General features: G+C 44.4%; 1 protein-coding gene across 5 annotated transcripts in view; it reads right to left on the bottom strand.

The window, feature by feature from the left end:
* The window catches only part of LOC142495989 (uncharacterized), a 209,327-nt gene that overhangs the window by 88,704 nt on the left and 92,877 nt on the right, over nucleotides 1–27,746 (bottom strand). For all 5 annotated transcript variants that reach the window (XR_012801884.1, XM_075602188.1, XM_075602213.1 and 2 more), the window contains 3 exons: nucleotides 3,929–4,096; nucleotides 3,104–3,205; nucleotides 1,474–1,584 (listed from right to left, as the gene is read on the bottom strand). Coding sequence is in view for 4 of the 5 variants with exons in the window: in XM_075602188.1 (XP_075458303.1) it covers nucleotides 1,474–1,584; nucleotides 3,104–3,205; nucleotides 3,929–4,096 (381 nt within the window). In the remaining variant the exon portion in view is untranslated. The remainder of the gene's footprint in view (nucleotides 1–1,473; nucleotides 1,585–3,103; nucleotides 3,206–3,928; nucleotides 4,097–27,746) is intronic.

Genomic DNA, 27,746 nt, shown 5'->3' with positions numbered 1-27,746 from the left:
TATAGTAGAGGAGTCGTATGGAGGTTGTGTGCTACCAGGGAGATAGACAAAATGTCAGAAAAAAATGGTTCGTACCTGGAGTGTACTTGCCACTTACAGAAATCCCTAATATAGTGGTGCACAACAGACCATAAAGAATATATAGGCCCAAAGCTAATGCTGTTAAAAAAATTTCATTTTATTAAGACCAAATGTCTAATTAATTTTAGTTTTTCTAGATTTTAATTAAAAATTGGTTTCCTTCCTTGTATTTAACAGTGCATGGAACCACAGTCCAGCACCTCACATAAATACCACCAGTAGATCTTTTATTAGGAGGGTCAGGGAGTGGCTATTTGTACACCCCACAAAATTGTTTATCAGTAGCTCTGTTACTCATGATGTATATACATCGAGACAGAGTAGTCATTGCTAGTGAGGTAGATATTGCCAAATTGAGATGTCCTGTTGCGTGACAAGACCAGTGGTCTCAATTGGTCATACGCCAAATAGGTTTGATATAAGCAGTGGTATATAACTGTGAGCTGGCAGATATGTATATATCATGTATACCTACTGATAGAGAGAGGGGTGCAAGGTATGGCGACCCCTAATTAGATCTATGGTGATGAACTATTCTATATGTATGGTATAGGTGTACCATACATGACGGTTGTTTAGATAGTTTAATAGTAGTCAGATACACAAGGGCACACTTTTAGGAGGCTATAAATCTACTTACGCTCATATGCACATAGATTTTACTTACAGTACTTAAAACTCTTAAAAGTATTGCATGGCGAGTCGAAAATCAAAACTCTCCAATAATAAAAAGTATACTAACACTTTCTTGGCTGATAGGTTTTTATGGGATTAGTTTATATGAGATATAAAACAGACTTAGCAAATATGAAAAGAGCTCACCATATTCCATATATGTTTAACATAAAGGTATAAGGTAGTGCTGCCACATTTCAGTTTTTATAATACAGGATGCCCATAATAAGTGATGAATGATTTGCAAATGCTTTGAGCTGAATGGTATCTCCCGCTTGACCTCTATATTCTTTGGTTTTTATCATCTCTGCTCTTGGCCGGGCAGGGAAAGATGCGTAGGGGAACTAAAAAGTAGCAGTAGGAGAAAAACTAACCCCTATAAGGGTCGGTGTGATGGTATTTTGAGAGGACCATGCAGTGACCTAAATTTATTATTTTTTTAATTTAGTAAGAGGACATCTATTGGAAAAGGTCATTATTACACTCAAGTAGTAATGTATTACGTTTTTTTAAGAACTGATTTAATTACAGTAAGTTTAATTTCAGGCATTTCACATCAAGGCACTAAAGTACAGAACAATTATGCATCCCGACAGACAGTTCATTGACTTGTCCTTTTGTCCCGGAAAGAAGGGACAATCCCGTATAAACGGGATGTCTGGCAACCCTAGTATAATGTGCTGTAAAGTATATGATTAAAGAGCAGTACAGGCTTACCTTGCCTTGCTAGACTTGCAGCTTCAGAATGGGGAATACTAGTGACATCAGTTCCATTAACAGCCATTACTATATCACCGACCTGAAGTCCAGCTTCTTCAGCTGCACCATCTACCATTAGAGATTAGATGGCATTAGAAAGTAAATACATAGATACCTGGAAATGCATTATATGTTTTAACAAAACACAACATTATTATATAAACCTTAAGCTTTAAATAAACTGACATGACATTTTATTTATGTAACCCCCTGTGTGATGAGCTCCACACACTCAAACTGCCCCCTGGCAGGTTCCTCTCCAATGTGCTCTCAACATGTGACTGTAATGTACATGAGAGCAGCCAATAATAATGGCTGTTGAAGAGGAGGGACTATGAGGGAAAGGAGTCTTTTAAAAGGGGGGTGGCCATGTTAAGTCAGATGCCTGGTCCTAGTGCTATCAGGTTTGTTCAAGGATTGCAGAGTGTGCACGTGGAAGCAGTAGCAAAGAATTACAGTCTGGACGTGAGCGAGAGTTCGAGCGCCGTCGGAGAGGATCCTCAACAGCTGCAATGCAGAGCGGTACCGAAGCACATTTTTCGAAGTACAGGCCTGCAACAGTTGGTAAACAAGGAGCGCTCAAGGTGTGTGCAGGCACATCATAAACAACCAATATACCCAGGACTGGGTGCTAACGCATCACTGACACTGGCTTATACCTGTGCAGCGTTATTGGCAACTCTATTATTATTGCATGTTGTGTGAAGTGATCCTCTGCCGAGGATCACGGTTGCCCAGGTTATTAAGAGTAAAGTAAACCCATGGTACCATCCGTATACTGTCTGCATTCTCCCACTGTGTGACTGTAGGCCGTGAGTGGCCATTTAGTATCAATAAGGACTCAGGCCCCCACCTCAGTAATATTCATAAATCTGAGGGCTAAAAAGAAGGGTTACATTTCGTTTTAACCACTTATTTAAAAAGTACATGAATCATATTTATTGATAGTATAAATAACATGAGATCTCAAAAGTCCATATGTCTACTAACTAAATCTAACAACAACTTTGATGGTAGTAAAATAAAAATGACTGTGGGGAAAACTATGGATTGGATGTCTATGAACATCACTTACCATCACATCTTTCAGAATAGAATTACTTTATTTTGACAACATTAATTTACAGTGGAGAAAATGAATTTGACCACTTCATCCCTGCATGCCTGTCCCTATAGTTTGTTCACCTCCCTAATGAGGGAAATCCAACTGAGAATCTGAGATAGAACATGGTCGAATAGAATACAATAAGACGAAATTTGAGTCTGAGGATGCAATAGTACTCATTTGAGTTAAACAGTGACAATGAAGCAAGCAGAGGATTCTGTGAAAGGAAATAGCAACCAGCAAACTTGCTTCCTGTTTCATTTTAATTTTATATTTTTGCAAAAAACCAAAACAACAACTTGGGATAATACAGTAATTTGTGTCTTTACTCAAAGTGGATCTTGGATGAGATTGCAATCTACATTTAACCTCAATACTAAAGATAGAAGCTGCATTTAAAAGTCAAATACGTCTACAGTGGATACGTCATATAACATGATATCACAAATGCACAAATTATTAGTATATAATTAAATAACTTACTTGTATCTACTTCAGTAACAAGGATAGGTTTTGAAAACTGAATCCGGAATCCCCAAGGGTAGTCTCCCGTACCTTTTGCGATTCTCACTGTCCGTTCACGAACTGTTTGGCAGGGAATAAATATACTTTGTATTTATATGTACTATTGCAACTCAGAGAAAGATAACTGTATTAAAGCAGTAGTGTAGTATACAGTAGATAACTTTGGCCTTGCCTATCACTGTGATTTTAATAGGGCGAGGATTCATTTAAGCACTCATCCAAGGCATAGGTTCCAGAAAAGAACGAGGAGAAAAAGAAGGTGGTTTGATTGGTCGCGGATAGGCAAGGAATACCTGGAGGAGGAAATTTCTACGCAGCAGAGGGTAGAGCAGTTTCTGACCACACAATCACAGACTTTAGCCTCCCAAGTAAATTTCAGCTGTTTTTATATTGTATTGTATGTCTTTATTTATATAGCGCCATTAATGTACATAGCGCTTCACAGTAGTAATACACGTGGTAATCAATAATCAGATAATATAAATAATGTTAATGTTATAGTTTTTCCAATAAATTAATTTTATAAACTCTCGTGTTCTGTCTGGCGATATTGATCCCTGGTATCCACGGGAGTCCTGGTCTCCCCTGACAGGTAATATAAAAACTTGTTGAGAGAAAAGAAACACCGCAAGTGGCAGGGTCACTGAAGTACATCACAATAGTGTATCCTGTGCATAATCTTTACATGAATATCACCAATAGGCAGCGGTTCTGAGAAGATTTGGCTGTGTTCCATCCACAACTGCTATTATTACTGTGTTATCATACCTTCTAACTACTTACTTGCTACTGATTTAGGTCTTTTACTCAAGCATCTTGGGCTATTATCTGGGCTGCAGTCATCACCTCTGAAAATCCATGAAGCTGAATGAAAGCTCTCTGTGTATAATCCTTTATCCTTGTTTTCAGTGCGTACACCGAGATCTACAGAGCGAGTCTCTTCTGAGTTTCCTGGAGAAATACATGTATCATACATATATTTAATAGATTCAAATAAGATATATATATATATATATATTGAAGGGTAAGAAAAACTATTAACTCTCTTACAATATATGTACAGCTGCGGCCCCTTTTATTTTCCAACATCTCCGAATTTTTTCGGGGATTTTTTCCGAATGCCACGCACTTCACCGCACTTCACCACGTTCATGCTGCATTCATACCGCATTCATGTTGCATTCATGCCGGTGTCACCCGCGATTTATGTGTTTATTGATGAGTTTATTGATAATGGTTCGGATTTAATTGGTTGAAATTCTTCGCGTATCCGCCAGGTGGCAGATATTCATGAATTGTAATGCGCATGCGCTTCAGTAATGTGTCGACTTGCAGGTGTTTAAAAAAAATACCACAGTGGTCCATTGTAAATTGGCCTTGGTACTGAAGAAGTTACAATAATGTATCAATTTAGGCTTTTCATATTAAAAAATACATGCACAGTGTCTGGTGTTTTATTGTCCTGAGAGTCCCGACATGAGTGCACCACTGCAGTCCGTGTTCCAAAAACCCGACAGAGCGTACGCTTATTTAATATGGGCCGCGATTAATGCAACAGATGATAAGATGGCAACAGTTGGTCAAATTTATCAGTATTTTATCGAAAACTATGACTTTTACAAATTTTCACCAGATGCTTATGTGTGGAAGCGTGCAATAAGGAAAAAGTTATGTATCGATCCGTGTTTCTTTCGTATTGATCCCGGTGTTATTGGAGGGTATTGGTGTGTATCACAAGATTTTTCCCATATCTTTGATCATGGAGACTTCAAAAGGCGAAAGGTCATGTTAAAACCAACTAAGAAACGTTAGTCGCTGGAAAGCAATGCGCCAGCGACAGCGCCAGCATCCAATAACGGTCCCTGAAAACCTGGTGACCGGCAACCCTTGCTGTCTGTCCCCGCCCGGATACCTGCAGCCTGAGCCGGATTTCGCGTACAGATTCCAGCAAGCTTGCATGTACCAAAGCGATTTCCAGCCTCATCCACTGGCACCTGTCAACTACGTGTATAATCAAGAATACGGGACTGGCAGTGGCTCGGCGCCAGCTGATTGGCAAAGTCTATGGTGAGTAATGTTGCCGTATTTTATTCTGTTTTTGAAATATCAATATCAATGCACAGTCATGCGATTCTCCAGTAAGCAATATCATTGGCTGAGCAGCTTCTACAGTAGATACTGCACAATGGTGGAAAGCTAGGCGCATGCGCATTGGAACCTTCTTGAAACACATATGCGTGTCATCACATCTACAGTAGGCACATGTGCATGTGAACAGGAGACGCCCCCCGAGAAAATTATTGGTGGGACTGACTGTTGGAACTTATTTAGAGGACTGACAAACCATTACAGTAAAACTTGTACTTTTGTTTTTCCTCAGAAAAGAAAACTTTGTCATCTCATGCGGAAAACGGCAAATGGAGGGATTTCGATGGATAATATCGCTTTGTGTTTATGCCTATTATTGTTTATATTGCTGCATATTAATATAACTATATAGTATAGATCTATCTAATTTTATAGTTATTTCGGTATATTTATATAACTACAGTATATAATACAGTATATCAATTATTGTTTATATTGATGCATATTAATATAACTATATAGTATAGATCTATCTAACATTATCGTTATTTCTGTTTATTTAAATTACTATATAATATAGTATATCTATCTATTATTGTTTACATTGCTGCATCTATAATTGTTTACTGTAAATGATGTGCTGTACTTGTGGCCTATAGCACTGTAACTTACCGGATTGTTGTTTTTCTGTACACTGTTGGGAGACAACTCTTCTGGTCGACAAAATAAGTGAAGAGAATGATGAGAAGAGTGCCTTAAGGGTCAAATACACTCTGCTGCAAAATCACAATCTCACTGTATCCGAGACCAGCATAAAGAAGACGAGACGCAGAATTGGATGGAAATATGGACTGTGAGGTTAGTACTGGACAGTACAGGCGGTTAAAGTGTTGTTTAAGAAACTGTACTGTACCTATAAAATTATTCCTTGCCATTACAGAGCGTACCCTATGATAAGGGACGTTAACAAGATCAACAGAGTGGTCCAGGCCCAGGCATGGATCGACAGTGGAGAAACTTTCCAGGATTGCATTTTCACTGATGAGTCTACTGTATCGCTAGAGAGATTTGCCACCTTTGCATTCCACAAAAAAGGTCGCATATCTATGAAGCCACGTCCAAAACACCCAGTAAAGATGCATGTGTGGGGTGCCATCTCTAGACGTGGACCAGGATGCATTGTCATCTTTGAAGTTAAAATAAGTCACACGCTTTTGCCTTATGCACTGTACTGTACTAGTGTGCAGTTTTTTGAGCACTTTTCTTTTCTTGTTTTAGGAATCATGAATAAAGCTTTTTTCCAAGAGCAAATTGTGCCTGAGATTGTGGAATACATCACACATGAGTTCCCAGATGGTCACCGTTTCTACCAGGACAACGATCCAAAGCACACCGCGTCAACAGCGCATATTCTTGAGCGCGGTATCAACTGGGTGAAGACGCCAGCGGAGTAAGTGTGGTAACCGTGTCTCATTTTTTACCACTGTTTTTACTGTGTACTGTATCTCTTAAACTAATTGTCCTTTTTTTCCCCCTCCAATGACAGATCGCCAGACTTCAATCCTATCGAAATGGTCTGGCATCAGCTGAAGGACCATATCCGAATAGTCGTGAAACCCTCCAAAAAGTATGAGTTGGCGCAAGGCATAATGAGTTTTTGGAACGATGTATTCACCGTGGAACGATGCAATAAATATAATGACCATATTGAGACTGTGTTGCCCATTGTGATCGCGCGTAATGGGCAAGCATCAGGAAGGTAGTATGGTATAGTACTGTACTGTCGTATGGTACTGTAAGTACAGTATGATACAGGTAAGTATGGCACAGATTTTTTTCTTTCCTGAGAGAGCAGCACTAGCCACCTGGTTACAAAGTATTTAACAGTAGTTGCAGTATACAGTAGGAGTAAGTGTGGTAACCGTGTCTCATTTTTTCCCACTGTTTTTACTGTGTACTGTATCTCTTAAACTAATTGTCCTTTTTTTCCCCTCCAATGACAGATCGCCAGACTTCAATCCTATCGAAATGGTCTGGCATCAGCTGAAGGACCATATCCGAAAAGTCGTGAAACCCTCCAAAAAGGATGAGTTGGCGCAAGGCATAATGAGTTTTTGGAACGATGTACTCACCGTGGAACGATGCAATAAATATAATGACCATATTGAGACTGTGTTGCCCATGGTGATCACGCGTAATGGGCAAGCATCAGGAAGGTAGTATGGTATAGTACTGTACTGTCGTATGGTACTGTAAGTACAGAATGATACAGGTAAGTATGGCACAGATTTTTTCTTTCCTGAGAGAGCAGCACTAGCCACCTGGTTACAAAGTATTTATCAGTAGTTACAGTATACAGTAGTTCCAGTATAGACTAGTTTTAAAATACTATCTGCATACTGTAGTCCAATATGGAGTAGCTATACAGTACACAATGCCATAATACAGTATCCACATAACTGCACTAATTTTTTCTTTTCTTGTCTTTTCAGAAAAAAAAGTATGGACAGTGGGAGAGGGGGGGTATCATGTGTAAAGTTTGTGAACTGTGTGTACAGTTAAGTGTATCTAAACTGCAGTCATGATTTACACAAAACCTCCCCTCTCTCAATGAACTACACAGAATGAGGAAGAAGATAAAGACGGAAAATTTGTATTACTGTTTTTATTATTATCAATGTGCATTATTCATGATTACCCACCGGCCCTCAATTTTCAATCCCCCCCTCTCTCAATGATTATTTGTATTTTTCTTTCCTGATAAAATAAAATACATATTTAATTACATTAAGATTTTATTTCTTTGAACTTTAAATTCACTGTGAATGTGTGTGGGGGGGGATTCTTCAAGAAGACATACAGATTTAATAATTGGTTACCTTTTTAATAATTGGTTACATAATCAGATTAACATAAGGAAAGCCAACAATAAGAAAATTAACGAATAGTGTGAGAGAGGTTGAAAAGCACAATGACAAGCTTTTGAAATGGAATGGTTCTTGAGAGGTGTCGATAAGAGGTTTTATTCCTTGAGAGAGCCCTGTGTGTGTCTGCGGGGGGAGGGGGCTAAAGCTGCATGAAGGATTAGCTGTATTGTAGTTCAAAGACATGACATATTTTCAACAGGCAGGTCATCATAATAATTTGATCCCCACACCCCCAAATACATAAAAACCACACAAGTCAACCATGTGCAGTCAAACGCACAGTGTCGCAGTCAAAAGCTACCGCACAGATTGAATATCGTAATATCAAGATGGTTTAGGCAGGCTTGTGGAGAAAATAAAAATAAAAAATGACGAGAAAAAAAAAAATATTTTTTTGGTCACTCACTCTTGAACTTCGCAAGCAAGCAGTGGTGAAGTTATAGATGCATGCGCAGTAATCATCAGCTATCAAGCAGGAATGTGATTGAAACCAGAAAGACACACATACAAAGGAATGTGTGTGTGCAGGGGCGAGCGAGGGGAGAGCGCTGTATGTGCTGAAATGTGATACTGTACACACCTATGCGTTTCAACAATGTTCAAATGAGACATACAGCACTGCACATGCATGTATAAATATGCAAATTTACAATTACTGTGCGCTCACACGCAGACTGTGTACTGACGTACTGTAGGTTAAACTGCTAAAGTATTAGACTTTGAAGACAACAGCTCGCGAACGCCCCCCTGAGTTTTTAGACGGTATTGCAGTATTGCAGACAGCGCTAATAAAATGCTAATATTACAAGCGCTAAAATACTGGAACATATTCCGGAAAAAAAAAATACTGCATCTGCCCGCGGTTATCAGAGTTGCGCCGATACGGCCGCATTAGGATAAAGACGGCCGCAGCTGTATAGTTACATAGTAGATGAGGTCGAAAAAAGATGTAGGCTGAACTCTAAGTTTAATATACTCTATGTCCATAGACAAGAGATATTTATGTTAGATTTGTATTTACAATATATTGCCAGAGGAAGGCAGAAAAAAAAACCCTGTTGAAACATTATCCAATGAGGTCTCATAAGGGGGAAAATTAAATTCCTTCCAGACTCCAATAATGGCAATTAGATTTCTCCCTAGGTCAACATCATCCCCATGTTAACTTATTTGGTATATCCCTGTATACCTTTGCTTTCAAAAAAGATGTCCAACTTTTTTTTAAAGATAACAACTGTATCTGCCGTCATATATTTCTACATATCCATAAATACTATAGAATTAAAGCAATAAAGATTTCCTGCATCAAATAGATATACACACTTGGTTAACTGAAAATGGGGTATTTAGACCATTTATTCAATATGCAAAGATCAACAGAGTACAACATTTCGGGGTGTTATCCCCCCCAAATATTTGCTCTGTCGATCTTTTGGATATTCAATAAATGGTCTAAAAGATACCCTTTTCCCTTAACTGAGTGCGTATATCTATTTCTGGATAAAACATTTCATATAGTGATGGTTCGTGGGCGATCCCGTCATACAGATACTCAGCACTTTGAGAAATACCTTTGAAAATCTTCCTACTTCAAAAGAAATAACGGGAGTGCAGGGCAACTATCATTTTCTGGACATCAAAAAGAAGTAGTCATAGTTAAAAAAAAAAGAAAAAAAAAATTTCAGGTCTATTAATTGATATATATTTTCATTCATTTAAGTAATTGAGTTTTAGAAGAACAAATAAGGGGGGTGGAGGCTCTATAACACTCAGAGACTTTTCATTCTCCTGTACTGATGTGACCCCCTTTCCCTATGCCTAAAGGAAAACCATGGGCGACTATGCGTGCTGCTGTACCTGTATGCTCACTGGAGGCCTGAGCCTCTGCTTCTGGGAGCCTAGGGTGACTTCTCTCTGTCTCCATGCAACGCCTCCACATATGAGGGAACCCATCGTGGGCGGGATGACTTATCATGGGACACAATACACTCCATAATAACAATATAATACCACGCAATATATATATATATATATATATATATATATGTCATTTCCCAGAATCCCTTGCTGCAGTGGAAGTGCTGTATGCTGGGTGATAATGGGGAAAGGCGGGGTTGCAGACCTGCCTAAGACATGCAGATGAGCATACAGTTGTATTTGCATATATATATATATATATATATATATATATATATATATATATATATATATTGCAACAAGAAAGTATCCTTCTGAAAAAGCACACGGGCATGCCAAAAGAGTGATAACAATACAAAATGTATTATTGTGAGTTAAGAACAAGGGGAGAAAGATTAAAAGAGGAGGGGGACTCACATCTACCAATACATGTCTTCCATGAGGCAAAGGCACATAAAAAAGGTCAGAATATATACCATATACAAAGGCAGCTCTATATCAAGCGTACATCTATACTATTACACAAACTGCAGATTTGTGCATAGAAAATAGAACATAACCATAGTTGAATCAATAGATGCTAAAATGGAGGCTGCGTGAGCCCAAAATTAAAGCTGCAGATACATCACCATTGAAGCATAGGTATAAAGGACCAAAATACAGATAGCCAGGGCCTCCTATACTGCAAAGGGGTAGGGGTCCCACTCCACAGACTCCCACTCCTATATATATATATGATCTTTACTATACACAGTGAAATGCAACAATAACACGCACACACCCTGGGGTAGCTAGCCCCAAAAACCCCTGAGGTGCTTGTGCACCTGTATACCGGTGTCCAACAACACTACCTTCCACAGATATGTCCCAGGGCAGCGTTACCCTCCCTTGGCCTGATGGTGCACGTTGGGTGCCTTCCTGGGTACTCTAGTACCCAGGTGCAGCTTGCAGACGTGTGCTGAAGCAGGTCCCATGTAGTGGGGCCTCCAACAGCAATTCCCCCTCTCACCTAAGGTCCTGGTCCTCAACGTGGTGTGAGCTCCAGCCGTAGTGTCTCACACAAATGTCCCTGAACTGCAGACTAGTCTCAGGGACAAATTCAGACTTTCTTTCCCTTGTCTATCCAGGACCTTCGGAAGGCGTCCTTCATGCTCTTCTAGTGTCCATCCGAAGACGATGATATTGTCTAGGTAGACAAGACACTCCCGAGGATTCATATCTCCGATGATCTTCTCCATCAGACTCTGGAAGGCGGTGGGTGCCCCAAAGATGCCTTGAGGCATCCAGGTGAACTGATAAAACCCAAGGTGGCAGACAAACGCTGTCTTCTCCTGGTCTTTGGGGCTCATGGGGACCTGATAGTACCCGGACCGCAGGTCCAGCATGCTCAACCACTGGCTCCCGGATAAGGCACTGAGGATCTCTTCCATACCGCGACGTCATCAAACTCAATCCAACACCATCCACCTCGAAGATCAGGAACAGGTAACAAAATTCATCTATCTTTCATCTTCTATCACCTTCTTCTTACTTCATCTGTAATTATTTCTATCTTTTCTTTAATTATCTATCTTCATCTGTTAATCCCCAAAGCCCCATGGTAAATCCACAACACGATGTTGTCACGTCGGATTCTTTATGTAAAATGAGGTGTCAAGGCCTTAAAAATGGCCTGTGACGGGGGGCGTGTCGATGACGTCACACAGGACGGTCGGGAGAAGGAAGAGCTCCAGAGACCCTTCCGACTAAACTTTAATTTGCAGGAGTTTTAACCCGACCAAAAACGTCTCAAAACTCACAAATAAGTCCCTAAACCTACCAGGATGACAACTAAGGGGAAAAAAAACCCAACCCAGGGAGTGGGTAGCTTCTTCACACCTGCAAAGCGGCCCGCTGAGGCGGGAGGTAAGAAGCAAGATGGCGCCCAGACCCCAGGCCAGCGAGGCAAACAGGTCCCCCAGGATCCATCAAGCCCCGCGGAGACCAACCTACCCGTGGACGGAGGCATTACAAAGGAATATCTGGAGTGGTTGCTCACCAAGCTCCAGCGTTCCCTACAAGCCAACATTAAAGAGGGGGTGGCTGAAATCAGGCAGGACATCCATGGTCTGCAGGAGTGAGCTACCACACTGGAGACCAGGCTAGATGACGCCTTACACCACCAATCTGAGGCAGACGATGAAATCATACGCCTGGGCCATGAAATAAACGCCTTGAAAGACGAGCACTGGCTGACGTCATCAGAAGGCGCAACAGGTTCCCGCCTGCGACGACGGCATCACCAGAGCAGGATTACGGCTGCCCGCGAGGACCACCAGGCTCCACCCAACGGCTACCCTCTGGACGTCCCTTCTCCGCCCATGCTTGGTTCCTGGTTCCCGGTTCCGGTCCCCCCAGCACTCTCCCCCCGCACAAACCTGGACAGATACCCAGCAGACGATCATTGGAAGACCGGGTTGGTACAGCTGATGCACCTCAATGCACCCATCTTTGAGAGACTTGCCCCCACAGCACATTAAACTAGATGTGGCCCATACCCCCCCCCTTCTCCCCTCTACTCCTCTCTACTCTTCCCTCCTTGCCTCCACTCCCCCCCGCCCTCCTCGCCCCTCCTCCCCTGCCGCCCCCCCATCCCTTCCCTACCCCCCTTCTCACTCCCTCCCCCCTCCCACAGCCCCTATAGCTAGTTTAATTAGACGAGGCCCTTACCCTACCTCCCCACCCCTAGCCCCCCCCACCCCAAACTCCCCCCTCCCTCCCACCCCTCCCCCCCATCCCCCCCTCACCCCACCTCCCCCTCTACTCCTCCCTCTTCACCTCCACTCCCCTTTTCCTCCCCTACCCCCTTTCTCACTCCCTTCCTCCCCCCCTCCCTTCAAGTACCTACCCCCCCTCTACAAAATCTGCCCCACCTACACAGACACGGAACACTCCCTTGTTAAGCCACCCTTGAACTTTCCTGCTCCGCAGGACCCCAAGAGATGACAGTTTTCTCTCCGAAATGTATAGGTATATGTATATGTCTATCTAGACTAGCACTGCATACGCTCTGTTTGCTTGATATTGCATGAAATGTATCTGTTGCAGAATATGTACGCGAAAAGCCTCTTCACCTCCCCCACCCCCTACCCCCCCATCCCCCCCTTCTCCGGCCCCCCCTTACCCACCCCCCCTCCCCCAGCCCCCCCATTCCCCCCCCCCTCCCTGCCTCCCCCCCCAGTTCCCCCTCCCCCCCTTCCCATTCCCGCTCCCCAGTCCACCCCCCTACCCCTACAACCAATCCTCCCCCCTCCCTCCCCCTCCTTCCCCATCCACGGATCACCCCCCTGTTGAGACACACTTGAATCTCACCGCTCCAAAGGAGCTCAAGAGCAAGCTGTTTCAGCTCAATATTGCATATACCCAAACATTCTGGATCTGTATACACACTGTCCACCTGATACGAGATATAATGTTTGTAATGAACATCATGCAGGAAATATGTTCGAACTGTTCTCTCCCCCTTCCACCCCTGATTTCCCCCACCCATCCCACCTTCTCCCCACGTCCCACACCCCTTCCCCCCCCCTCCTCCCCCAGTCCCCCCCCCCTCCCTCCCCCCCTCTCCCTTCTTTTCCCCCCAAGGAGCACTCCCCGGAGGAGACACACCCGAACCTCACCGCCCCAAGAGAGCCCAAGAGATCACAGGTTCATCTTAACCTTGTATACACCTAACCGAACTGTCAATGTACACATAATGTTCGCCCGACAAGCAGTATAGGGGCTGTGTGAACATTAAGCGGGATCTGTTTATGAACTGTCCCCTCCCCCGCCTACCCCTGAACCCTCCCCCCCCCTCCCCTCCCCCCCCTTCTTCCTGCCCCCCTACTACATTTGCCCCCACTCACCACCTCTCCCTCCCCCCCCTCCCCACTCACCCCCCCCCCACTCACCCCCCCTACCGCCCACCCTCAGTACTGGGCCACCCTGCGCCTACCCCCTCCCCCCCCAACCCTCCACAACGCCCACACAGGATAGTAGCCCAACCAACTGGGACACCCCCGAGTTAAGTGTCTCGGAAGTAACTCCCCGTAGCTAAGGGTTTCTCCCCAGCCCACCTTTACTGGAGACTGTCGTCGGACCCTACCCCTAGGGTCTTAAACCACCCCAACCGGCCTGTAGGTCAGACCGGTTTCAAACTTTCTAGACCCCAATGGGGTCTACCTTCCTTCCTTCTCACCCCCGCTGATCCTATCCCAGCGGACCCCCTCCCACCCTACCCCCCACTCCATTTGGCTGTCCAGCTTCAACTTCAACTCAGAGTTTGCAAGCAGCGAACGTTAATACCAGACTGAATGTCCCATCAAAAAGCACTAAGGTTTGTTTCCCTAAATGTCAAGGGCCTTCACAATACTAGAAAAAGACGCCTGGCCCTACAGGAGATTAAGAGGTTGGGGGGCGATGTTGTTTTCCTCCAGGAGACACACTTCACGTCTCAAGAACCGCCCAAAACATTTCAGCATGCGTACCCGTTGAGCTATTTCTCTTCATACAGTAGTAAACGCAGAGGGGTTGCCATTCTGATTCGTCAGGGCACCCCATTTAATCTAACTAAAATCCAGGCAGACCCAGACGGAAGATTTATTGTGGTCTACCGTTCACTTTCAGGCTCGGCAGTCGCCCTTATTAACCTATATGCCCCAAACGAGAACCAGACAGATTTCTTAAAAACAGTTCTGGATGAAATTGACCCACAATACCTATCTTCGCTACTTGTTGCAGGTGACCTAAATATGGCTCTCAATCCCAAGGAAGATAAATCGAGCCTCCCAGGGTGACAACACTCCACCCAGTCACAAAGACTGGGGAAAAAATTCAAGGACGTTATGGGGGACTTTTCTCTTTTGGACATTTGGAGAACACAACATCAGGGGCAAAGGGATTACACCTTTTATTCGGCCCCTCATCAGACATATTCCCGTATAGACTACTTCCTTGCTACCAAGAACATTCTAGAAGCCACCTTAGACACAGACATCGGCCCAATCACGTGGTCAGATCATGCTCCTATCACCATGACCCTATCCATTCCATTCGTGAAAACAATCTCATATTGCTGGAGACTTAACGACTCCTTACTGAATCACTCGGAGACAGTACGGGAGCTCAAAAAATCCCTTAAGGAATATTTCCGGATAAATACAGGCACTGTCGCCTCTCCAGCAAGCCTGTGGGAAGCCCATAAGGCGACAATCAGAGGACATTTCATCTCGATTGCCTCCCATCGGAAAAAAACTAAACTCAAACAAACCAAAGAGCTAACAGACAAAATAATCAGCTTAGAACAACAACATAAAAATAACCCCTCCCGGAAAATTTATAAACAGTTGACTTCAGCTAGAAGCGACTTAAGAATAATTCAAATGGAAAATGTAGAAAAAGCTCTTAAATGGACTGGTCAGAGGTATTATGATAAAGGGAACAAGCTCGACAGACTTCTTGCTAGCAAGTTACGAGGCATACAAAAAAGGTCGCAAATAACGGCGATCCGGAATAGTGCTGGTGAGCTTCTATATAACGAAAAAAAAATTGCAGAGGAATTTACTAAATTTTACTCTAAATTATACAACCTAAGGGCTCACTCTGCTAGCCCCGACCCGAAGGAGCTATCGGCTGCCATTGACTACCTAGCTGATTGCGACCTCCCCTCATTAACAGAGGAGGAAATCCTTCTCCTGAACGCCACAATAACGGCGGAAGAATTAGAAAGGGCCGTCAAGGCCTCCAAAATCTCTAAAGCACCGGGCCCTGATGGTTTCACAAATGCCTATTACAAGAAGTTTCTCCCCATTCTGTCCACCCACCTATTACAATTGTTCAACTCATTTCTAGAAGGGAGTCCTATCCCATCTTCAATGTCGTCCGCCAATCTGGCCATAATTCTCAAAGAAGGGAAGGACCCCACCCAATGTGGAAGCTATAGACCAATCTCACTGTTGAACAACGATCTAAAACTATATAGTAAAATATTGGCGAACAGACTTAATCCAATCCTCCCGAGACTAGTACACATGGACCAGGTCGGGTTTGTCCTGGGCCGCCAGGCCTCAGACAACACCCGTAAAATCATTAATTTAGTTGACTATGCCCATCTTACAGACTCACAAGCTATGTTACTAAGTTTAGATGCAGAGAAGGCATTTGACAGAATTTACTGGCTATTTCTAGACCAAACATTAAAAAAATTTGGATTCAGGGACTCTTTCCTGAAGGGTGTCCAGGCGCTCTACCAAAATCCATCTGCCTCAGTTAGACTATCAGGTGGAGGATCGGAACAAATCCACATTAGAAATGGAACCCGACAGGGTTGCCCCCTCTCCCCTCTCCTCTTCGCTCTCACGATTGAACCACTGGCGACTAAAATAAGACAAAATCCGAACATCCAAGGTATCCCCATTGCCACTGAACATTACAAAATTTCCCTATTCGCTGACGACATTATCCTGACCTTGACCAAACCCCTAACTTCCCTCCCCAACCTCCAGATGGAACTGACGGAGTTTGGAAAGGTATCAGGGTATAAAATAAACAGCGACAAATCAGAGGCCCTAAATCTTAGTCTTCCCGACCCCGTAGTCAAGCTTCTTAAACTAAATTTTAGCTATCGATGGTGTCCCTCATGCATTAAATATCTGGGAATTAATGTATCTAGGCACTATCGGGACCTATATAGGGATAACTACCCGAAACTACAGAGGCGGCACATTTTATTTGAGTGCGGCTAGCTCCGCAAGCCGGGGGATGCCCCGGCATGCTAGCCGCACTCCCTCGGCGTGCCGCGCGTCATCGACGCGCGGTCACGCGTCATCGGGAGCCTGCGCCCCCTGCACGCGTGTCCAGGGCTCCCCGATTTCGTTTAATACGAATAAATTGGCCCTTGGGGATGTTCGTAATCCACAATTTTTTGTGGTTACTCCTCGCCATAAGTAGGTTATTAGCATCAATTTCTTTGAATAAGAAAATTGAAAGGATTATACAGCGACACTGGGCAATTTTATGTACTGATCCAGTCCTGGGTGACCGGATAAAAAATCTCTCACAACAAGAGACATTTTGGATATATCAAATGAACTCACTGAGCCCTAAGGGGTTAAATGAGGACATTGATATTTGGTCTTTATATTAGACCACAGTCTCTTTCTATTTACCATTGCTCTCATTTGTCCCTGTATCTTTAATAATTGTAATTCTCTGCCTCTAACTTTGGCTCTTCTCTTTCAGAAGATTCATTCTTCATGCGCCGATTTTATATGTTATATGTATAATCTTTGTGTATTTGACCTAGATATGCAATGTTATTATTTTTATTGAAATGATTGTATTTTTTCAAAGCTCTGTGAGACACAGTATTCTGTGTTTGTAATCACACGCAATTAGCTACACATGTAATTATTGATACAGCAATTAGACACCGCAGCTCTGATTGGAGGAAGTTGGGTATATATATGCACAACCTCCATCATTATGCATACACTCCCTGAAGAAGTAACCTAGTGTTACGAAACGCGTTGGAAAGAAGGGTGTCATTGCTCGTTTCCCCAAAGTATTTTGAAGCGTCTCTGGACACTGTCAGTAAGCTGATTTGTTTGACGCATGCGTGCTGTCTACTCCATTCTGCTGGTAACTTCCAACTTGACACGCACGCCGTGCGTTCCAGGAGAAGGTTTCCAGAAGCTGATGGGCGATTTGTGACGTCATCACCGGGCGCCCCGCAAGGAACAGCACGCCGCTTGGAGCCGTGTGCTCTGGGACTCCTACTATAGGTCATTCACACAAACCATCCCAAGACGGTGAGCACTGGAGCCCGCAGCAGACGAGACGCTTGCTGATACACCCCCTGCTGTAGTTCCCGCAGCTGTGAAGTAAGAAGCAGACGAGACGCTTGCTGACACATCCCCTGCTGGTACTTACCAAGGGTGCTACCTCCGGTCATCACATGGTGTGGTAAACCTAATAACCAACCGCTTGTAATCATTATCTTGATGTACGCAGATATATTTATTTTTAATCATAAAGTCACGTTTTATACTCTATTACACTATGTGCGTTGTGCGCCTTGTTTTTCTGTTTTCAACCTCAGAAACTTCCCTTTGCACCACAATTAAGGAAAACATTTATAAGATCATGTTTGGCTGGTATCTCACCCCAGCACGATTAAACCAGATCTACCCTCTGGCTTCAGACCAATGTTGGAGAGGCTGTGGTAATAGAGGGGACATGGCCCACATCTGGTGGACCTGTCCGGAAATTGTGAAATACTGGGCCAAGGTCCAAATTCTGATAAAAGAGGTCACCGACCTAGAAGTTCCTATTGAACCACTGACCTTCCTGTTGGCCGCACCCATGCCGAATATTGTTCGGCCCACCAGGAAATTAATATCCTTCATTCTTACCGCGGCGAGATGCTGTATTGCGGCCTCCTGGAGGAAAACAACTACGCCTGCGCTAAACACGATTAAAAAAAGGATTGGGGAAGTGATGATTATGGAGAGGCTTACAGCCACCATCAGACAAAAAACCCCGGCCTTCGAGGCTATCTGGGAACCCTGGTCCCATCTCACTAGAGCGCGCCAACCAACCCAGGTGGGAGTGAGGCCTATCCTTCCTCCATAAGGGAAAACTCAAACGGTTCTCACTAGAGAAGCCCCAACAGCCAAATGGGATGACCAAACCCCCCCCTATCCCTCCCCCCCCTCCCTCACACCCCCTCATCTCTCACACCACCCCCCTCTCTGCCTTCCCTCTAAGAAGGCACTCCCCTTTCTCTCTGACAACTTAGGTTGCCATTCTTTTCCCCCCAAAAAAAGATGTTTTGGAAAATTGTTAGGCCATGATATGTGTCAGGACTGTTGTATTATCTAAATGCCTAATAAAAACATTGGAAAAAAAAAATGGCCTGTGACGTCACATTTTTAGGTTATGGTACAGCTCCAATCAGATTGGATACTGTATCATGTGCCCGCCTCTTTTTTTGTGAAGGATGTGACGTCCCCAGAGGACCCTGGACACCCACGGGGACCACCTGAGGACCCTTGGACACCCACGGGAACCACCTGAGCATCCCTGGACACCCGCAGGGAACATCTGAGGGCCCCCAAAAACCCATGGGAACCACCTAAGGGCCCCCAGAAACCCGTGGGAACCACCTATGGGCCCTTAGACACCCGTGGGGACCACCCAGGGGCTCCCAGACACCCATGGGAACCATCCGAGAACCCCCACACACCAGCGGGGACCACACAAGGGCCCCCAGATACCATTTATAGTTTCCAACATTTTTCTCATATCCTACAGGTTGACTCTACTGTCAACCAATGCAAGAGAAAAGCATTCCAGATGCTTGTAACACTACTAGTAACCTCATAACCTCACCCAGTGACCTTACTTCCTTAATATTCTTTGTTTTTCAGAGACCAATATAAGCTTATTAGAGGACAACCCAGTCATGAATCAAACATACCAAGAAACATTATTCATACTGTATGCCATAAGTTTTTGAGAAATATTGCACTTGTCATGAACTGTTGAGTATACTGTACATGTCAACTATTTTAGCAACAAAAGTGTTTTATTCATTTCAATTGCTTTGCGAACCATGACATTAAGAAGGTGAATAGCAATTCATGTCTTTAATAATGTTTTCACATTTTGACACTGTAAATTAATTAGGAATGGGCGGTTTAGGAGCTTGCGAATCTAAACTCCCGAACCTTGGGAGAGTCGGGAGGTTAAAAGTCCAATTACCAGGGAAAATTGACTCTGATAAAGTGCCTTTGCGGCGAGAAACATGTCAGAGGACCTATCTGTTTGTCGTTCTTTTTAGCCATTATGACTATTAAATAATTTGTTACTTTTTACCTGCCCCCAGCCCTTCGTTTTTGTTGTGGTCAGCCTCCTCTTCTACAATTGTTTTCTCTCATATTGTACAACTCCGGGATTGAAGCACGCCTACCGGAATCGGCCTCATTCACTAGTATCGTGAGTAACCAGTACCAATTTTTCAAATAATGGGACTGTTCATATAATGGGATGTCACATCCTTCACAAAAAAAAAGAGGCAGGCACATGATACAGCATCCAATCTGATTGGAGCTGTATCATCTGACCTAAAAATGTGACGTCAGAGGCCAAATTTAAAGCCTTGATGCCTCATTTTATATCAAGAAGCCAACATTGCGTTGTGGATTTACCAGGGGGCTTTGTGGATTAACAGATGAAGATAGATAATTAAAGAAAAGATAGAAATAATTACAGATGAAGGAAGAAGAAGGTGATAGAAGATGAAAGAAAGAAAAATGGTGTTACCTGTTCCGGATCTTCAAGGTGGATGGCGTTGGATTGAGTTTGATGATGTCGCGGTACGAGAGCTTTCTGATACCCATGGATTCATAGGGCCAACACTTCTAAAGGTAAGTAAAATATTGAAAGTATGTGATTTTTTTACATGTTTTTTATTGTATTTCTTTCTTTAAATGATTTTCATTGCCCATTGACTGCTAATGTATTAATCTGTGAACGTTTAGGGTACAGATAAATATAGTGATAGCCAATGAATTTTTTGGCAAATGCTTGGTTTCTATTGAGTGTTATTTTTTCTATTTTTCTTGAATGTTTGGATTAAATAGTTTGTAATTTCGATGTCTTGTTTTTATGTATTTTTTTCGATTGATTAGCGTTTTTAATTAATGAATTCATTATTTTGTTGGCTCCTTGTTTGAATTGATATGTTGGCTAGAGGTTTATTAATTAATTGCTCTGTTGGTTAGTGTTTTTATTAATTTAATTTATTGGCAAGTGCTTTTATTTATTGAATTGGGGTGTTTAAGTGCTTGTGCTTGTTTTATTATTGTGTATTTTGGGCCTTCGTGTATTTTCATTAGGGTGACCATTGACTGCTATAGTGGCTTATCATGCTCATATTATATTTGTATGATGTACCACTATGCCAAGCAATGGGTACAGGGTGGGTAAAGTGGGTCCAGGATGGGTAGTTAGGCTTCCTGGGTGGGTAGCAGGGAAGGATGGGTTAACCCCTTAATTACTATAGGGGTTTGTTACAGGGTACATGCAACTACACACGTGGGTTTCTTGACAAGGCTTATTTATTTGGCCTTAAAAAGATATACAGCACACAAACAAAAATAGCTTTTTCCTTCAGCAAACAAGAGAAAAGAAAAATGGCTTTTTCTTCAGCAGACCAAACCAAACAGTCTAAAAATAATGCAGCTACCTATTTCTATGCAGGGCACAGACAGTTCACAATTCATTTACTTTACTAATCAGACCTTGTATCAGGAATTCTCTTCAGCAATCTCTTAGGTAGCTTACTCCTCACTCCTCAACAGACAGCCTCCATGTGTTTACAGCCAGTGTTTTAACACCTTGATTAGGCAGCTGGGATCCAACTAATTGTCCTGAGGTTTCCAGCTGAAGTTAACCTAGTCAGTGCTGCACTGCAGACTAGACATAGGTTTTCCAGGCATAAAACTGGTGGCTTTTGTTTACCCTGTCACATTCCTCCCCTGTTAGTGTGTGGCTGGGGCTATGCACGGTTGAAGCCCCACCATCCACCCCTTCTCTAGAAAAGAAGTCAGCATTTGCGTTCTCTTTTCCCGGCCTATGCTGAATCTCAAATGAGAAGGGTTGGAGGGCCATATACCACCTAGTCAATCAAGCATTGGAATCCTTCATGTTATTTAACCACTTCAGTGGAGCATGATCCGTCACCAAAGTAAAATGGACTCCTGCCAGGTAATGCATCAAAGCCTCGATTGCCCACTTTACTGCGAGGCTCTCTTTCTCAATCACTGAGTAGTTTTTTTCCCTTGGGAACAATTTCCTACTCAGGAAAAGGATAGGATGTTCAACTCCCTCAAACTGTTGTGACAACACTGCCCCTAGCCCTATCTCTGATGCATCTGTTTGCACTTTAAAAGGGCTGTTGAAGTCTGGGCTTCTAAGGATGGAACCCTCTGATAGACACCTTTTTATGTTCTCAAAGGCTTTCTGACAATCCCTTGACCACACCACTTGTGTAGGGGCACACTTTTTTGTGAGGTCCGTTAAAGGGGCTGCCATTTCTGAATAGTTGGGAATGAACTGCCGATAGTACCCTGCTAAACCCAGCAGAGAGCGTACCTGCGTTTTTGTTTGGGGGGTCGGAACTTCTTTCAGGGCAGCTACCTTGTCGGCTAGTGGCCTTACTTTTCCACCTCCCACTGCATACCCTAAGTATTCGGTTTCCGCTTTACCCAAGGCACATTTCTTAGGGTTGGCAGTGAGCCCTGCCTCTCTTAGAGATTTGAGGACCGCTTTCAGCCTATTTAGATGGGCCCGCCAGTATTTACTATAAATGAAAATGTCATCTAGGTAGGCTGCGGCATAAGTCCTATGGGGCCTCAGTACCTTATCCATGAGTCTCTGAAATGTGGCTGGGGCTCCATGCAGTCCAAATGGCATTGTCACAAACTGGTATAAACCCATAGGAGTGGCAAAGGCTGTTTTGCATTTGGACTTTTCCTCTAAGGGTATTTGCCAGTATCCTTTTGTCAAGTTCAACGTGGATATATATTCCGCGTTACCAAGGGCGTCAATTAATTCGTCCACCCTTGGCATCGGATATGCGTCAAACTTGGATACCGCATTGACCTTTCGGAGGTCCACACAAAATCTTACCTTCCCATCGGGTTTAGGGACCATAATTAGTGGACTACATCACTCACTGCATGATTCCTCAATCACTCCTAAGTGTAACATTTCTTGTACCTCCTTCTCTACCAGAGCCCTACGACTTTCAGGCCACCTATAAGGACGGGAACGTACTTTTACCTCAGGTGCTGTCTCGATTGCATGGGAAATTAAGTTAGTTTGTCCTGTTAAGTCAGAAAAAACATCCTGGAATTGAGTAATTATTGCTAACAAGTCCCCTTTTTGTTCAGAGGACAACTGTTTATCCATTGGGATTTTATCGTCACCCATGATGTTCTCCCCTGGAGGCTGAGGACTGAAGTCCGTTTCCTCCTCCACCGGGTGGATGAATAGAAACCGCTGCATCTTCCAGGGTTTCAGCAAGTTCACATGGTAAATTTGTTTACCCTTCCTGGACCCTGGTTGAGCGATCTCGTAATCCACATCACCCGTACGGCGGAGTACTTCGAATGGGCCTTGCCATTTGGCCAGGAGTTTACTCTCTCAACTGGGTAACAATAACATCACCTGGTCTCCTGGGTGAAACACTCTCATGCGAGCATTCTGATTGTAATGTCTCTCCTGACTGTCCTGGGCTGATCTAAGATTCTCCCTGGCAAAATGGCCGACCACATCTAGGCGCTTCCTAAGGTCTAGTACTGCACCGACACACTTTATTCGAGCAAATACCCAGTATGTACCTGGCAGATACCTGGAATGCGCCGCTCCTCACCTCTGACAAGCCCCGTTGCGTTTGCCTTCCCAGCCTGGGTTCATGCCTGGCTGACGGGCGGCTGATCTGTTAAATGATAATGATTAGGATTTATTAGGCTGCAATGCTTCGCGTGTCTACCAGATGGCATAAATTCATGAATTGTAATGCAGTATATATATATATACTGTGCAGTATTGCAGCCAGCGGGAATAAAATGCTTCAATCCCTGCCTGGAAAATACCTCAACGCACTCGGGCAGAAAACAGTCACAAACCTCAATACACCCGGGTATACCCGAATTCGTGGGACTAGCCGAGCTCGAATAAAGTGTGTCGCCAGTGTACATATTGCAGGGTATTCTTAGAAGGGAACACACAAATAATCAGCCAGGATTATATAAAGCCCCCTAATATTGCACTCAAAGGCAGGTGACAAGGTAAGTACAGTATCACTACATAGAAGGCCACAGAATAGCCTAACCCCATAGCATAATCCTGGCTGATTATTTGTGTGTTTTCTACTGTGTATTCTCCCTTGCACCAGGCTGATTATATACAGACTGTATGTGTGTTTGTCTGGGGTAGCGACGTGTCCCCTGGTTATACTATTCTTAGAAGGGGACTGCTGTTCCTCCCAGGACTCCTTTAGGAGGACTAGGATACCCCGGGGTTGGCGGCCATAGATCAATTCAAATGGAGAGAATCCCGTGGAGGCCTGGGGGACTTCCTGCACTGCAAATAGCAGAAAAGGGAGAAGTTCATCCCAGGCTCTCTTCTCTGAATCTACAAATTTCCTCAGCATCCCTTTTAGAGTTCGGTTAAATCTTTCCACCAATCCGTCAGTCTGTGGATGGTAGACCGATGTCCGAACAGACTTGACCTCTAATAACTTTAAGACATCCTGCATCAGTTTAGCCATGAAATTGAACCTTGGTCTGTCAACATAACCTGGGGAAGTCCAACCCGTGAGAACAGTTCCAGCAACTTGTTGGCTACTTGCTTCGCCGTTGCTGTTCTCAGGGGGAACGCCTCAGGATATCTTGTCGCATAATCAACTATGACAAGGATAAACCTGTGTCCTTTCGCAGAAGGTTCTAGAGGTCCTACCAAGTCTACCCCAATCCTCTCAAAGGGAACTGACACCAAGGGTAGATGAACCAAAGGGGCTGTTTTTTGTCCTTTTGGACTAGTTAACTGGCACTCCGGACATGCTGCACATAGCTTAGCAATATCACTATGCATCCCTGGCCAATAGAATAGGGACGAAATACGGTCCAATGTTTTATCCCTGCCCAGGTGACCACCCCAAGGGACAGTATGGGCTAGAGTGAACACAGATTTAACAAACGCCTTGGGAACCAATATCTGTCTGGTGACCTCCCCTGTTTGTGTCTGCCTATTCACCCTATATAGGATATCCTTTGAAAGCTAAATATGGGGGAATACTATCATCCCTTGTGCATATAAAATCTGTTAATCAATTTTCACCACCTTGTCATACTGTCTAGCAAGGACTGGGTCTTCCCTTTGCTTCTGGTGAAAGTCAGGGAGGTACAGGTCTGGTAAATCTCCAGGGCCCATATCCCCCTCCCTCTGGCCATCCCCAGCCATCACTTGTGACCTCTGACTATTAGAATGGTCACCTTGAGACCCAGATTTCTGCAACCAGTTCTGTTTGTCCGAGCGTCTTTGCTTCTGAGTCTTCTGAACCCGGTGTCTACTGGGAAAAAGGTCTGCCGAGAAGGGGAACAGTTTGCCACGGTTCTCCTGAGCCCTAGAAGGAGGCTCCTCGTGAAAGACTGGGGCCATTAGGTCCGAAAAGAAAGGCCAGTCCCGACTGAGCACAACGGGGGCAGAGAGCTAAGGAGCGACTCCTACTTCGAGGTAAGCCTCCTGACCTTTTACCTGTAGCCGGATTTTGGCCGTCGGATAGCGTTTTACATCGCCGTGTATACATTCTATGCTCCATGGGGAGTCAAAAGAACACACGTTGGGCAGTAATAGTTCCTGGAGGACCAGAGTTTTCCCAGAGCCCGAATCTACAAGGGCTTGGACGTTTTTTCCCCCAATCAGGGCTGGAAGTAGCCAGGGCTTGTAATTTTCCTTAGTAAAAGCCGAGGCGACGGTTCTGCTGAATGAACAATCCATCAGTGGACAGTCCACATACCAGTGGCCTTGTTCTCCGCAGGCGGAACATGGAGAGGGTTCCCTCGCAGGAGGGGGCTGTGGATAGCGCTCCGCTGGACCGGTTACTGGAGACCAGGCATCTGGTGGGTCCTGTGGGCGACGTCCTCGGAAGTTCCTCTCACTTTGCGATGAGCCGACATCCGGAAGGAGATGAGGGTCTCTGCGGGGACCAGCATTTGGACTCCGTCCTTGCTGGAACGACTGCTCCTTCCTTTGGACTTGGCGGTTCTGTGACGGGCCGTAGGTTCCCCATTGATCCGACCTCCCTCTTTGGGGGTCCGCAAGTGCCGGTGGAGTCGGGTCCAGGACACTCGACTGCTGCTCAGTCGGACCGCCAAAGCTAGGGTTTCAGCAGCGTGGCGTTTTACCCACGAGCGTGCGGCAGGGGGTATTATTTGTAGAAATTGTTCCAAAACCACCTGCTCAAGAATTGCCTCCTTAGTGCACTCCTCGGGTTGTATCCAGCGCGTACAGAAGTCCAATAATCGCTGAGCGAGAACCCGGGGTCTCATCTTAGCGGTGTAATTCATGTTCCGGAACTACTGCCGGTAGGTCTCTGGGGTCAGACCTAAGCGATCCAGTATGGCGGATTTTACTTGTCGGTAGTCCATTGCCTGATCTGTAGGGAGGCCCTGATATGAGGCCTGGGCTTCCCCTATGAGGAGCGGGGCCAAAGCAGTTGCCCAGCGATCTGCAGCCCAGCCCTGAGCTTCGGCGACTCTTTCAAATGTTAGTAAAAAAGCCTCTGGATCCTCATTCGGAGCAATTTTCCTAAGGAGTATCGGGGGTCTGCTTGCCAGTTCTGCACTTCATCTCTCTCCGCTTGCAGCCGGGCCTGCTCGCACAGAAACGCTTTCAACATTTCTTCCATTCTTTTGTGTGTGTGTGGCCCTTTAACTGCAGGAGCCTTTTGAAAAAATCAAATCTCACTTCTTGACACCATATGTTGCAGGGTACATGCAACTACACACGCGGGTTTCTTGACAAGGCTTATTTATTTAGCCTTAAAAAGATATACAGCACACAAAACAAAAATAGCATTTTCCTTCAGCAAACAAGAGAAAAGAAAAATGGCTTATTCTTCAGCAGACCAAACCAAACAGTCTAAAAATAATGCAGCTACCCTTTTCTATGCAGGGCACAGACAGTTCACAATTCATTTACTTTACTAATCAGACCTTGTATCAGGAATTCTCTTCAGCAATCTCTTTAGTAGCTTACTCCTCATTCCTCAACAGACAGCCTCCATGTGTCTACAGCCAGGGTTTTAACACACCTTGAATAGGCAGCTGGGATCCAACTAATTGTCCTGAGGTTCCCAGCTGAAGTTAACCAAGTCAGTGCTGCACTGCAGACTAGACATAAGGTTATTAAGGGATTAGGAGCCATTAGATTGTATTTTTGTATGTATTCTTGCAGGCATCGGAGGGAATTGCCCTGCAGTATGCTGACGAGGATGCCCTTCATGATGGTAGGTGTAAGTAGAAAGGTTTATTTACTTTATTTCTGCTGCCTGGCTAATATTTGATTTAATAATGGTGAAATTAGCTATTATCCATATCTGGATAATAGTTATTTTGCCCATTACTGTACTGTATGTGTTCGGGGGGGGAGGAGGGGAGGAGGTTTATTTATTGCAATGTATGCCAAATTTAATTTTTGGATATAGGATTGGTACTGCAGGCCAGCCGGGACCCACGGAGACCACCCAAGGACACCCGGACACCCACGGGGACCACCTGAGGACCCATGGACACCCACGGGAACCACTCGAGGACCCCCGGACACCCACGGGGACCCCCTGAGGGGCCCAGACATCCGTGGGAACCACCAGATCACCCAGACACCCAAGGGGACCACAAGGACCACCTGGAGGCCCACAGACACCCACGGGGACAACCTGGGGCCCCCCGCCAGCCTCTGGTATCAATCCTGTTTATAAAAATATAAAATCTTGTTTTATGTGGGGACACAGGGGGTGGGTGGGTTGTGTATTGGTGTTTAGTACATATTGTAATGTTTTTGAGGGCAGAGGGGGTGAG

Source organism: Ascaphus truei, chromosome 1, assembly GCF_040206685.1.
Source record: "Ascaphus truei isolate aAscTru1 chromosome 1, aAscTru1.hap1, whole genome shotgun sequence".
In the NCBI taxonomy this organism is placed as follows: Eukaryota; Metazoa; Chordata; class Amphibia; order Anura; family Ascaphidae; genus Ascaphus; species Ascaphus truei.
This window is presented reverse-complemented; position numbering and strand designations above follow the sequence as displayed.